This window comes from Zonotrichia albicollis, chromosome 1 (genome assembly GCF_047830755.1).
Source record: "Zonotrichia albicollis isolate bZonAlb1 chromosome 1, bZonAlb1.hap1, whole genome shotgun sequence".
In the NCBI taxonomy this organism is placed as follows: domain Eukaryota; kingdom Metazoa; phylum Chordata; class Aves; order Passeriformes; family Passerellidae; genus Zonotrichia; species Zonotrichia albicollis.
In genome coordinates, this window is record NC_133819.1 from 11,825,458 (window position 1) to 11,839,202 (window position 13,745).

Here is a 13,745-nt window from a genome sequence, read left to right on the forward strand (position 1 = left end):
CGCCTGAACGCCCACTGCGGGCTGAGGAGCCTCAGCGGGAGCACACACCTGAGGAGCATGAGAGGCCAGAGGAGCAGAGCTCGGGGCCTCAGGGTGTCCCTGCCCGCCCCCGGGACACGGACCCTGCCAGACGCGGCCAGGAGCCGTCTGTCTGTCCGTCTGTCCCGCATTCCCAGTGGGAATGAGCCGCGCTCTCCGCTCCCTGCCAGAGCCTTCCGAGCAGCAGCCGGGCAGGCCAGCGAGCCCGAGCCGCCCGGAGGCATCTGGCTGCGAGGAACCGACACGCTGGAAGCGGATTCCCCCCTCGAACCTCCCGCAGAGCCGTGAGGGCGGCGGGAAGCCAGCGGAGAGCCTCCGCTGAAGGGGTTGCCCAGGGGAGCCGCAGGCGCGACGGAGACACGCGGCGTTCCTCAGCCGCTACTGCGGGGAGGATGAGCCAGCTCTAGCCAACACAACTCCCTCCCCCGCGCTGCCGCCGTGCCAAGGCGCCAGCCATGTTCCCGCATCGCCCCCACCTCGGGCGCCGGGAAGGAGCGGGGGAAGGGGAAGGAGGGCGCGGAGGCGGTGCCGGGACTCCCGCCCCGCTGGGGCCGCCCCCGCCCACCTGCCCGCGCCCCCGCCCCGCCCGCCGCGCTCGCGGCGCCAGCTCTGCCGCTGATTGGCCGCGCCGCCCGTCCGTCAGCGCCGCTCCCGCAGGGCTGAGGGGGCGGGGCCGCGCCGCGCTGTCAGCGGCGCGCGGGGAGGGCGCGGCGGCGGGGCAGAGCGGGGGGCGGCGGGTGAGAGGAGCTTAAGAGCTGCTGCTCGGCTCGCTTTTTTTCCCGGGCTTTTGCACACAGTCTCGCCCCTTCCCTCAGGTTTTCTGCAGAGATTTACGTGCCGGTGACCACACACCCACACCGGGCTGCTTGGGCTCTTTTCCCGCAGAGGCCGAACGCTCGGTCCAGCGGAGCGGGGGCAGACCCCGGCGGCCAGGGGCTCCCTCAGCGACCGCGCTCCGCCTCGCCCGCCGGTGCCGCTCCCGCAGCGCCATGGATCACCAGCCCAAGTTCTTCGAGAACCTCTCGGGCGCCGGGAAGGCCATCGCGGTGCTGACCAGCGGCGGCGATGCCCAAGGTAACGGCTCGCACCGTTTGCTCCGGAAGCACGGGGAGGACGAGGGGAAGGAGAACGCGGGGGAGCTGCGGGCACTGTGGGGAGTGGGGCAGCAGGAGGAGAGGGCGAGGAGCCCCTGGAGGGCGGTGTGAGGGGCAGGAAGGAAGGGCCTCCCCGGCTGGCCGGGCGCCCATGCGGGAGGCCGGGGAAACAGCGTGGGCTGCTCCAGGGCTGGTGTCGGCGAACCACGGTGCGGCACATGGAGGGAGTGGAGAGAGGGCTCTGGGAGCGGCTCACACGGGATTGCAGTGGTGCTCGGGTTCCTCTTTCCGTGCTGGCCTTCGACCCGGCTTTCCTACTAAGCGCATTTAAAAGATAAATCATTTTTGCACGGCTTGGGCTCTTAAGGTTCAAACATCCCTTCCTCCCTTCTCATCCCTTTTTCCTCTCTCCCTCCCTCTCCACGTTTCCTCTGCCCCAGGCTGGGCAAGGGAGAGGGTAGAAACGCTGCTGCAGTAACTTTTACTACCGAGCTGTCTGGTTCCCTGGGGAGATGGTGGGGTGAGGAGGGATGGCTGATGCGAGCGGGGGAGGAGGAGGTCGTGCTGCCCTGCACGGCGGGTGGGAGGCTTGGCTGCGCTGCTGGGGCTCTGCCAGCCCTCGCCTCATCTGCTTTTCGCTTCGTTTTGTCACCAGCAACACGTTTATGTTCCTACCCGTGGTTTAGAACGCTCAGATGGTGGTTTACTTTCCCACCCCGTAGGAGTATGTTAGAAACGTGTCTCGCCTTCTTAAATCTCTTCAGTGTAGAGGAAGTCGTAGCTACTACAGGACAGGGCGAACAAAAGACCTGCAGACATTAAGAGGGATGGCAAAGAAAAGAGGCTCGATCACAATATACCTAGTCAAGAATCCATTTTTTTTTACTCTTTAGTTTTCTGTTTCCTACCAGAATGGATCCTTTCCAACTCAGCATATTCTGTGATTCTGTGGTAATAGTTTGAAGTTTCAGTTAATTAAGATTTCAAACACGCAATGCTCCGTGCTGTTTGAGAGGACTCGTGCTCTGCTTATACGAGGAGAGTTGCTAAAAGCAATTATCATTGATTGAGCACCTTCTCTTAATTTACAGTTGCTTTACTTTTTTTTTTTTCGCCGGGACTGTCTCGAGAGTACTTTCGCTTAAAGAAGCAGCGGCACTCGTTCGCGTTTGTGAAGAGGATGGGGGGTGGGAGCCTCTCCTTTCGTTCTGCCTCAGCTCGGTGGGTTAGGGACCGCTCTCTCCCCGCATTTTACACGGGGAGGTGCCGGGACGAGCCCGCACCCTCCCCTCTCCCCTTCCCCCGGTTTCCCGGTGCATGCGGTGGTGGCTTGCATGGACCAGTGTCTCCCTCCCTCCTTCCCTCCCTCCCTCCGCCGGTGTGTACGTGATCCGCTGCGAGTCGCTGCAGATTCCGCCTCTTTGCGTCATCTGGGCTGGGAGAAGCATCCTCCCTCCCCCTGCCCGCAGGAATAACGGGGAGCCCCCGGGTTTACCTAGGATTAGCCGAAACTCTAATCGGGATGAAAGGGATTTGTTGCCATCGAGGAGGAAAATGTTGCAGTTCTGGATGGAAAAAACAAATCGATGCGGTCAAATGGCTTCTCTTACCCCTCGGTGGGGCTACACTTTTCAAGTTTTATCCAGTTTGCCCTCAGTGGCATCAGTTCCACTGCTATATGATTCTAGGAGGAACCGAGAATCTGAGCATCCCTGTGTTAATGGTCTGGGGGCTAAATCGCCATTTTCATTTAAAAGTGTGGCAGGGCACTGCCTGAAGCAGCAGTAGCGTGCTCAGCAAGAGGCTGAGCCCTGCAACTTGCTTCCGCGTGGCTGGAGATTATATAATGCAGCAGTAGATGCATCTCCTTTTATAAAGTACTAATCTTCACTGGCCCCTGTGTGAATTAAGGCATTTGAAGGACTTGCAGAATCCACGGGTAACATCGAGACTTTACATCTGGCAGATTGCCACAGAAGCACGGAGAGTTCCAAAGTAACAGCCTATGAAAGTTACTGTCTAAGGACTGGGGTTGTCACAAAGACCAAAAAAAGTAAACTGGATGCCTTCCAAGCTGTTTCACTGGCAGCATTGTTGCCCTAACTTTGAAGAACAAGGAAATAACCTTCCCAGCAATTCAGAACTTGATCATTTCACCTGAATCACACAACACAGTGTTTGTGACCATAACCCTTTACTATCTTGGTAGCAGCAGAGATGTGTAAAATAAGCAGCCTCAAGTCAGTTTGAAGGTTAGGAGTTAACCAAGGGACAGAATGAGTCATGCCCTGTCAAGGTCATTTGCCCTTTGGAGGACAGAGTGTAAATGTGTGAGAGAAGTGAAGTCCCGAAGTACACGGAGAAGGAAGTTGCTGTTACTGCTGTTTGAAAATAATCTGTTCCAGCAAAGTGTAGGTGAGGCAAAGCTGCTGACTCAGAAGTAGGCGAAAAAGTTCCAGTGTTAGGAATAAAGTTCCAGTCTTCTGTTTTGTTATAGATTTGTCAGACACTGAAAGTCTTCAAAATATCTGTAATCCAAACTAAACTCACAAACAATTGGGTATAAAAAACACCTGTTAAACACAAAATCTTTATATGTGCTAGTATTTAGATTGGACTGTAAGTCTGAGCATAAACTAAAATACACGTAAAATTATTTTAAGGTGAAATTAATCCCTTTGTTGTTATTTGTACTTCTAATAACTTAAAAGTAGAGTTATGTGAATTTCACATGGCTTTCTATGTAAGTTTTCAGTTAGTTCCCTGCATTGGTGCTGCTTCCTTGAAAGTTTCATTTTTCTTTTTTGTTTTTCTACCTGTAGAATTTTAAAGACTATAGAATATGTATGTGTCATACTGGACTTTTTTTCTTTGTGGAGTTAAAGAATTTATCAGTGATTGGTTTCACAGGAAAAAAAGATCTCTCTTTAGTATGCTTATAATAAGTACTAAACTTGACAGTATCACTTCAGCTAACCAGCTGTTAAATTGTGAGCTAAAAATGGACTTCCCACTGTAATCACAAGTACCTTGAAAGGCAAAAGAAGTTCTGACAATAAATTCTCAATATTTATGGGTTGGTTCAGTTTTTGGAGTATTTCTAAATTGTACTGGTTGCAGCTCAGGAAGGTGGTTTAATAAATGGGGTTTAATAAGTCACACTTCTCACTTTGTTGGATTCTCTGGCCATTGTGCTCCAGGTCATGAAGTGCACTGGCTGACTTTTGTGTGGGTTGGATTTTCCGTGGGTTGCCAGTGGCTGCACAGGCAGCCCTGCCTGCCGTAGGTGCCTGACGGTCGTGCAGCCTCCCAGGAGCCGTTCCGGGAGCGCGGTGGGTACAGGAAGCGTCGTGGGAAGCTGTGACAGAAGGTGATTGTGCTTGTGGGGAAGGATGTGCTTGTGGCTCTGAGGCTGCTGCCCAGCCAACTGACTCAAGGTCATTGTCTGAACAGGGCCATGTTGTTTTTCAGACAAACTCAAAGATTCAGTGTTGAGGAGGACGGCGTAAGTAAGGGATGTGATGGCCTGGAGTATCATAGCCCATCCTGCTGAAATAAAGAGCTTCGTATCCCTACGTTCAAAGCATTCCAGGCTTCCAAAAACCAAACCGAAGCCAAACCCAAGTTCCAAGGCTTTGTTAGTAGTGTAGATATACAAGTTTTGTCCTGGTGACATAGATTGGAAGAAGAAATCTTGGCACTGAACAGATGAAAAAGCTCAGCTCCTTCAGCAAATACTGTTAAAAAGAACGCTGAAGAAGCCTTTTGGATTCCAGAGCTTTGGAATACCACTGACCGTGACTGTGGGAGCAAAGATTTACATATTTCTACTCTTGAAGCATTACAGGCTGAGGACGTATTTAATATAGTAGTGTAAATGTATTGATCTTGTCTGGGTGGCAGAATTTCTTTTTCCACCATAAGCTTCTCAGCTAATACAGTAAAATAAATATTTTTTTTAAAAAAAGTCACAAACTAAAACAACGCATGCTCTTCTTATTTCATCCAAATTAGAGTTTATTTGTTAACACTTATGTGATTTGAACATAGTCACAAGGAATTTTTGAATTCTATCCCCCCCAAAAGGCACCTTTTCCAGCTAAGAATAGTGCATGCAAATAGACATGTGTCTATGGATAAGTACTATCTGTATGTAAAATTAGGGAATGCAGTTATTAATGGATTAGTGTAACTATTTCAATGCATTTAGTGTTTTTGAGAAGCTGCTTCTGTAATTAGTGGATTCAATGGCTGAAACTGGTCTCTTAAGATTTTTATTTTAATTTTTGAGAAGGAGATACATTTGCCATCTGCAATTGTGTGTATTTGTGCTATAGAATGTTCTGATCTAATACTTTTGGTGTTCAGGAAAATTGTGTAATGTTTTCTTCATGTATCCAGAATAATTACTGTGATTATATTCAGTAAAATCTGTAATGTAATTAAAAGTAAATCAAACAAATTCAAGTTGTGTTTTTATTGATTTGTTCAGTTCTTGTATTTGACTCCTCTTGATAATTATAGACTCTTACTGACATAACCATTTACATATCTGAATAAAATCTTCCTGTTTGGTAATGTTTAGACATTTTCCTTAGTGATTTTTGCTATATAGTCTTTTAAGTCTGAATCTTTATTCAGGGTAGCACTGAAACATATGTGCTAAGTCATTAAGCCTGCGTTAAAGCCAATGTTTATCTTGAAAATTGGTGATACTTAAGTATTTCTTGATGCTTGTCCAAGATGCATAGTTTTGCTTTTGAATGGTTTATGTTACAGTTATTTATTTAGAGGCTTGTCTAGCTGACTAAAGCAAGGCAAACTTGGCTTAAACTCAAACTCATGTAGAACCTCCTCTCTTGTAATGGTGCAAATGCACATGGACCAGGACGTAGGCACAAGAGAGGGGTACTCTTTAAAAGCCTCTGAAATAATGTAAAGATTTCTGCAGTCTTGTTTGTAACCCTGTTATGAAAACCAAGTGCTCCTTTTAGGGACAATCGAATAAACAAGATCAAGGACAAATTATCAACTTTTAAATTAATTCAAATGTTATGTGAAGCCCTGAAAGTAGCTGCAATTCACTTAATCTTTGCTGAGTCCAAAAGAGCAAAATAAATATTTCCCTTTTTCCTAGGCTTTAATGCAAAAGCCAGTAGTAATTCAGAAACATTTTAAATAATTCTTATATTATTAAAGGAAAATACTGGTTTTACTTGTGGCTTCCTTTTGAAGCTGCTATTTTAATCCTATATGTTTATCAAACTGCATTTATTATTCAGGACTAAATCCACAGTTAACCTGCTAAATCTCTTATAAAGTAATAAGCATGAGTAATAGCATTTCATGGTTATTGCTGTAATTCACAAATACTTTTGTAAGATTCCACGAATAATGAAATTTATTAAACAGTTCTATGGTGGCTTCATGATTTTTTTTCTTGAATTACTGCAGTTAAGACAGCCAAATTGTAGAAATCTAAAGCTGCAATGTGTTAACTGTGTTTTGTAGGTATTGAATTCTAATATCCTTTAGTCCTCAGCCCTTCTGAAATGTAAGCCAGGAGCTTGCCACCAGACAACCAAGTCCTTTTTCTCTATAAGGAGATAACATATACAGCATGAAATAACAATAAATGTAGATTGCCTAAACTTCTAAAACTGCAGTGGTGGTACTGGGAAGATGCTGTCTGTCATCTGTGGGATTACACATTTTTTTCCCCTAGAGTTTTGCCTTTTCACAGAGCAGGCAAATTGTGAATTTTCCTATTTTTCATGCAAGAAACATGGAAAGTGAAAGGTATTCACTAAGAAATTATATGGCTGTATTAAGGATTTATATACAAACTTTCCACAGCAAACTAAACAACAACAACCCCCCTCCAAAAAAAAAACCCAAAAGCCAAAACACAACTGCCAAAAACCTCAGTACCAAGCAGCAACAACAAAAAAGCCTCCCACACAAAATGTGCTTTAATAGAAGCAAGCTGTGGGCTTTGGTGAAAGGAGTACCTTGTGCTGAGTGTTCCTGTTTGTGGAAAATGGCAGTGCTGGGATGAGCTGTCAGTTTGTTAAAATTAAAGGTCTTTGTCTCTCAGGGGTGTTAATTTTGTTATGAAAACTGTTTCACTGAGGAGATAGCTTTGCTCTGTTTGATCTGAGATTTATCATGCTAACTTTCCTTTCATTACAGACTCTCAGATGAGAGTCTCTGTTTTTCTTTGGCATCATCCACTTCTTTGTCTAAAGCTGTGCTTTTAGCTGGCTTGGCATTTGAAAGCTTTTTCCAGCTATGCCACAAGGCCAACTCTGGCTGAAAGAATTCTTGCTACAATTTCCTAAAACAGGACTTAAATGAAAACATTGTTACTTCTGATTTTTATCTTAAGTGTAAGTGACGTCTACATAAACAGCAAAACCAACTTTTTGGTTGTGGCAAACTTAATTTTTTTGCTTCACTTTGAGCAACTTCAGGGACTTTCTGGTGTGCTCATAAGTAATGAATCTTTGAGAAAAAACTCAGCCTGATTAGACAGGTTGACTTTTACAGCTCAATATTTTTTGCAGTAAAGTAGATACTATAAGATTAGATCTTTGTGACTTGCTGTGGTGTTTATATATTCTAGTTACAAGCTTTTTATATCTGCAGAGAGGAGAACACTTAGCACCTGTGTTGAGCAGCAGAGCTTACCTGCCACTTTGATATTAAATGCAGGCTGTTTTGATATTAAATGCAGCAGATTTGGGGAATTGGTGCCTGGCACTTTCGGTTGTCATCCTTCTTGCATCCATTTTTTACTGATGTGCCAAGGCACACAGCATAGCCTAACTATTTCTCTCTTTGTGCTTTGTGTGATCTCTTATGTCTGTTTTGGTGGTATGGAAGCAATTAGTTGATTAGTTCTGGAAAGTTCCTGAATAATGGGTAAGGTAATGCAGTATCTGAAGGAATGAATGATAAGAAAAATTCATTTGGCCTGTGTAGAGGGAGCAGTGGAATTCCACTGTTGCTCAGGAGGTTAAGTGTTGGGACTTAAATGGAAGATTTTCCATGATTATTGTTTGTCAGATGTCTTGTGAGCCGGGAATTCCAATCACAGCTTGCATTTTGGGACCAAAGTGGTGTTCAGACACTTTTCTGTCAAATGAGTCAATATGGTATTATTTATGTTAATTACATTTGTCTTTTTAAATGAGCATCTGTCCAGGTCAACTTTGGCTCTGCTCCCCACAAAATGCTGTATATACACCTGTGTTATTTTGGAAATCCCAGAAAATCTGTTCAAATATAATTTCTTATCTGAAGAAGCTAAATTTTAGCTTGCTGAATGTTTTGCATTTCAGACTGGAAACTAACCAATATTGCAAAATTAATTTACTTTGTTGTTCAGTAGCTGTTTTTGCAGTCAGCAGCAATTTAATCTCTGATTAACACACACACTGGCATTCACATAATTATTGTAACAAAGAATAATTCTGAACCCTTCATACTCATGGGCTGCTTGCACTGTCATTAAGCACATTTCTGTTTTAATGGATGCTGGTCATTGTCTTTCTTTAGGAATGAATTAATGTTCCCTTTCTTTTCAAGACACAATACTTTTGCTCTGCAGAAAGTGCTGGATGACTTTAACAATGTGATTTTGCTTTTTCTTCCCAGGTATGAATGCTGCTGTGCGGGCAGTAGTGCGCATGGGAATCTATGTAAATGCCAAAGTCTATTTTATTTATGAGGTTAGTTTTGTTTCATTCATTCTGTATTTTGTCTTCTCACTGAACTTGAGTTTTTGTAAAAACGCCATGGAGAGTAAATAGTATAAATTAAAAAATGTTGTAGGTGTCATTCCTTTTCACTCTGTGTTTTATTTAGTACTTTTTATTTTTATGGAAATTTACATATCAAAAGGTATATTTTTAAACTATATAATTTAAAAGTAATTTCTTAAATATATGGAATTCTTTGTGCGCTACTGAAGCCTTGAAAGCATTGTCACCCTGCAGTGAGCTACATATCTGTGCACTGGTTGGATGTTTGGCCCCACTTATTGTACTCCATAAATATTTTCCTAAACCTGTTTAAACTACTAATTCTTAATCCTTTGACTCCATTTTCCTAGAATATGATAAGGATGTACCCTCACCCTCACTTCACAGTTTGGTTTTGATCAAGAGTACTGTGGCACTGGTGCTATGTTGTCTGGCTTATAGGTTGCAACTGAAGAAACTCAACCAACAGAAAAAAAAAGCCACATCAAAAACTTGACCCTCATTGGTCTGTCCTGACATCAGAATTTTGTGGTTGAAATTTGTAACTGTATATGGAGAAAGATTTTAAATTTCTGTAGCAATTATGCAGTAAGAAAAAAAGATGGGACAAGTTTAATGTCAGTACCAAGGTGATGCTCCATGTGTTTATCTTCCTGGTAGACTTTTGCAGTTAGACTTCCTTGTTAAAGGGCACTTTGAGTTTTTGTGCAATTTTTGTAGATTAAGCACTACAGTAAATAGATACAATAGATAAGTACAATAAATACAGTACAGTCAATAGATTCTGTTCCCACTGGAATTCCTGTACAGCTCATTAGTAGTGTGAGGTTATTACAAATCATAAGAAAAAATTTATATGAGAGAAAGCTTGGTAAGTCCCCAGTAAAGTCTAACTTTAATATAAAATATAAAGTACTAGAATTCATAGAAGTGCTTAGAAAATGCTTGCATTTTAGTTTTGTGCATGGTAAATACGGACCTTATCTTTAAAAAGTAGCTGTTTATCCATTTTTTTCCCCTTTCTGCTTATTCCTATAGCTCATTTACTAATGAGATGCAAAGTATATTGAAATGCAAATAAGCAGAGGACTGTGCTCCAAAATTCTTTCCTACTACTGTGCTAGGGCAAGTTGCTCTGAATACTTAGTGTGTGCTAATTACATGGCCAATCTCTGGAATTCCTTCAGTGTTCAGCTGTTGTGCAGGCTCACTGAAATGGGTCAGATACTTCTCTGGAGGGTAGTAAGGAGGGTGTTTTGGGCATCTTTAAGGCTAGAACTTGGATTTGAATTTATTTTTTGATCAAGCTTAAGAAGTGCCATATTTTTTCACCTTTTAAACATATTTGGTAACACAGAGTGATAAATTTCAAGAGAACTTTAAATATTTGTTTTTTCTGAACTGGACTTATGAAAATAGCACTATTTAATTTAGGATGTTCCTGTGTTTGGTAGAGTTGGCCAGTGTGAAGTCACAGATAATTCAGAATGAAAAGTGATTGTAAAAGAAGTAGTCAATGTTGGGAATTTGCAGTTTCCCATATGTATTGTCCTTCTCTCTTCAATGTTACAGCAGGGTCTGTGAGGAAATGCACATTTCATTGCAAGTATGGGCTCTGAAAAAGATCTTGCTTCTAGATTAGTCCATTCAGTTCTGTGTTTTGTAAAGTACTGAGCACTAAGCTTTGTTCTTCTCTGACTGGTGATAATTGAAATATGAAGTCAGTTTTCCTTCACAAAGCCCAAAAGTACTTCAGAGAAACAGAGTTGCAAGCACTGAAATGAAACAGCTGTTTAATTTTACCCCTTTGAAATGGGAAACAGATGAAGGTGACAAGTGTAATAGAAGGTAAAAATCTTCTGAATACCTGTCATTAATGTTCCCTGTTCTAAGCCTTTGTGGGATGTATAAAGAGGGGTTGTATGTTTGGGTATAGTGTGAGTTATTTAATGTTTTGATAAAGTATTCCCTCTGAGTTACAGTTTATTGAATGTGACTTGAGTGTGTAAGCAAAGAGGATAGTGTATCTTAAGCCTACGAGCGTTTTAACACGTAGGTCAGGATAAAATTATACTTGTATTGAAGCTGCTCTGAAATAATGAAGGAAAAATCTGAAGTGACCATATCCAAAAGAAGAAAAAAAGTGTTCTTATTTGGATCCAAAACCAGAGTTAAAGGTCTCAGCCTTTTCAAGCTTACTTTGCTGTAGTCATCATATGCTTTATTTCTCCTGTAGCTGCGTCTGTCAAATGGACTTTTTTTGCACTGCAAAACCATCTGTCTTCTACAGCTGTGGGCAGCACTAGTTCCATATTCTAAGTAAAAAAGTAATTCTGTTTTCCTAGCTCCATTTTTCTTCATCTTGTGATGAGGGATTTCTAGGATAAATGAATTAAAATTGGTAATGAATAGGATCTAAGTAATTTTCTAGCCTTTTTAATATTGGTTTTACAAAGTCCTAAGAAAGAAATATTTACATCCTGGACTTCATGGCCTATTTGGACTACAAGTCCCAAGAGGAAAAAAAGAGTGAACTCATGTGAAAGTGAAAACTAGAAGATAATTTATATAAAAGCTATTATTTGTTATATATCTTTTTTGTAATTTTTATAAAGCCTGTGAAGTTTTAGCTATAAAATTCTAAAATCCCTTGTATTTCTCAATTCACTGAAGTTAGCACATTTCGTATGTTTGCTATTAATTGCAAATCTATACAGTTCTGCTAGCTTCACAGTTTTGTAATTTTTAATATTTTATTTTAATCTGTAGTTATCCTTCTTGACTATCACCTCATTATTCCTCTAATCTGCTCCAGCCTGAATTAAAATTTGAATACCCATGGATTAATTTCACTCATGGTATGGAAATCTAGGAGCTGGAAGTATGTGTAGAGTATCAGGCTGTTCTAGGGAGCTAGTTTAATTTTTTTTTCACTAATCAGAAACTATTAAAGTCAGGTTAATTTTTATTTTGTCTTGTTTTTCCTTTTTAATTGAGAATGGGAAGAAAAAATGATGCCTCTCATTTATGGCAGCTCAGTTTTAGAAACCTGAGGTCTTAAATATTTATACAAATAACCTGCCCTTTTTCCAGGGTTGAAGCACATAGTTCCCAGTGGATGTGGGCTCTTGCTACTAAGCTATGGAGCTTTTAGATTCTGCATCTTGGTTAAGAGTCTTTTTCCCAGAGGCCAACATTGGGCATGCAATGGTACAGCAGTCATGGATTCCTGTGAGGCAAACTTCATGTCTTTTCTCTGGGGGTTTGTGCTCTCAGTGGCAATATTATTTTGTGTTGTTGAGCAATGGCTAAGAATCCTCAGTGAGTGAATTCACATAACTCTTAAAGCCCCAAATGTCTCACATGTAACACATCAGAAGATGATTGTTCTTTTTCAAAAGCTTTTGTCTTCAGAGTTCAGGCTGGAAGCCATGTTTGCTCCTGCCATACTCTCCTGGAATTGCAGTGTGTGAATGTACCCTGCGAGCATTGGACCCACAGAGATTTCTTCTTCTTTCAATATTTAAGTTTTGGGTACATGAAGGATTAAACATAAAATGGAGCTGATCTTCACACACTGTGTGCAGTATTTTTGACAGTTCATTTTTTCCATTCTTGCTACACAGTTTCTGTCTCAGTGCACAAGCACCTGTATTTTTAGGATCTAAGTAAGAATTTACTTTTTTAATATAAATTGACAAATTCCCACCCTCATATTAAGACCTGTAGTCACATCTGCCAGTGATTTTTGGTAAACATACAATTGGAGCAGTGGTAAACCTTCAAATGTACATTGTCCTGTCCTCATCAGTGTTTATCTAACTAAAACAATAAATGGACATCATCATCATCTATACTCAATTGTAATTAGTAATTCATTTTCTTCCTCAATAGCTTTTTCAGAAAGCTGTTCTAATTCTATAGTTTGTATCTTTTAATGGTGTGGAAAACAATGTGACAGTTCTATCTGCCTTACTCAGAGCCAGCATACACATACTTGGCAGACAACTGAATTAGGAAAAGTTCTTATAACAGTTCAAACAGATCATGATTCCAAAGGTTCCCTGCCCTTACCTTGTATTGGGAGGAATTGTTAATACATCCCCAGTTCTCACTTGTCTGCACAGATATGAGCTCCTGACTGAAATGCACAAATTCCTTCTATTTCAAAGAAACATGGTGCAGGAATGGGTCATAACTCATCCTTAGCTTAGCTATAAAGTGTTTCATGTCTTACAGACAACTTAATCTACTATTTTATCTCTTTACTTTGTTCTGTGTTTTAGATTTGTTAATCTGAAAATTGGGACTTTTATTCCATCAATCTTATTTATGTATAGATTTCTTATATGTAATACTTGTTTGGATGCACTTTTGTTTTTCCTCTCAAGTTAAAATGGAAGGTGAAAGACTTGAGCACACAGGTACTGTACATATTTTTGTCAGCTCTCAGTGCAGGTTGCTGTAGTCAGTGTTACAAACTGAATCAAGATGCAACATTGCACTCTTTACTGCCAGCGGATCTCTTGAGTTATTGTAGCTGTCAATGGAAATACTTAGAGGAAAAGCTTTCACTCCATTACTGAATGGTATAAGGAACATCCAATTCTATGTTTAAAAAAAATCAAACAAGCAAAGCTGGTGATGAAAGAACTTAGTAACTTATTAGCCATCATCAAGCTTAGTTGTATCTACTGCAATGTTTCTTTCTGAGGATCTTTCCACTTTATCTGAGGGAGAATTTTTTAAAGTTGCTATGTAGATTAAGCATTATTCTTTTTCCACTTTGCTCTAATTTTAATAAATAGTGTAAATAATGGCTTAGCTCTTCAAGTCAGTGTGTGTG

At 41.6% G+C, this 13,745-nt stretch overlaps 1 protein-coding gene across 3 annotated transcripts in view; it reads left to right on the forward strand.

Moving 5' to 3' along the window:
- The first annotated feature begins 730 nt into the window (after window positions 1-730).
- PFKP (phosphofructokinase, platelet) overlaps window positions 731-13,745 on the forward strand; it is a 42,807-nt gene continuing 29,792 nt past the window's right edge. For 2 of the 3 annotated variants that reach the window (XM_074556240.1, XM_005480394.4), the window contains exons 1-2: window positions 731-1,113; window positions 8,793-8,866. In XM_074556240.1, coding sequence (XP_074412341.1) covers window positions 1,029-1,113; window positions 8,793-8,866 — 159 coding nt within the window. In that variant the 5' untranslated portion in view covers window positions 731-1,028. The remainder of the gene's footprint in view (window positions 1,114-8,792; window positions 8,867-13,745) is intronic. The other variant, XM_005480393.2, reaches the window with a different exon arrangement.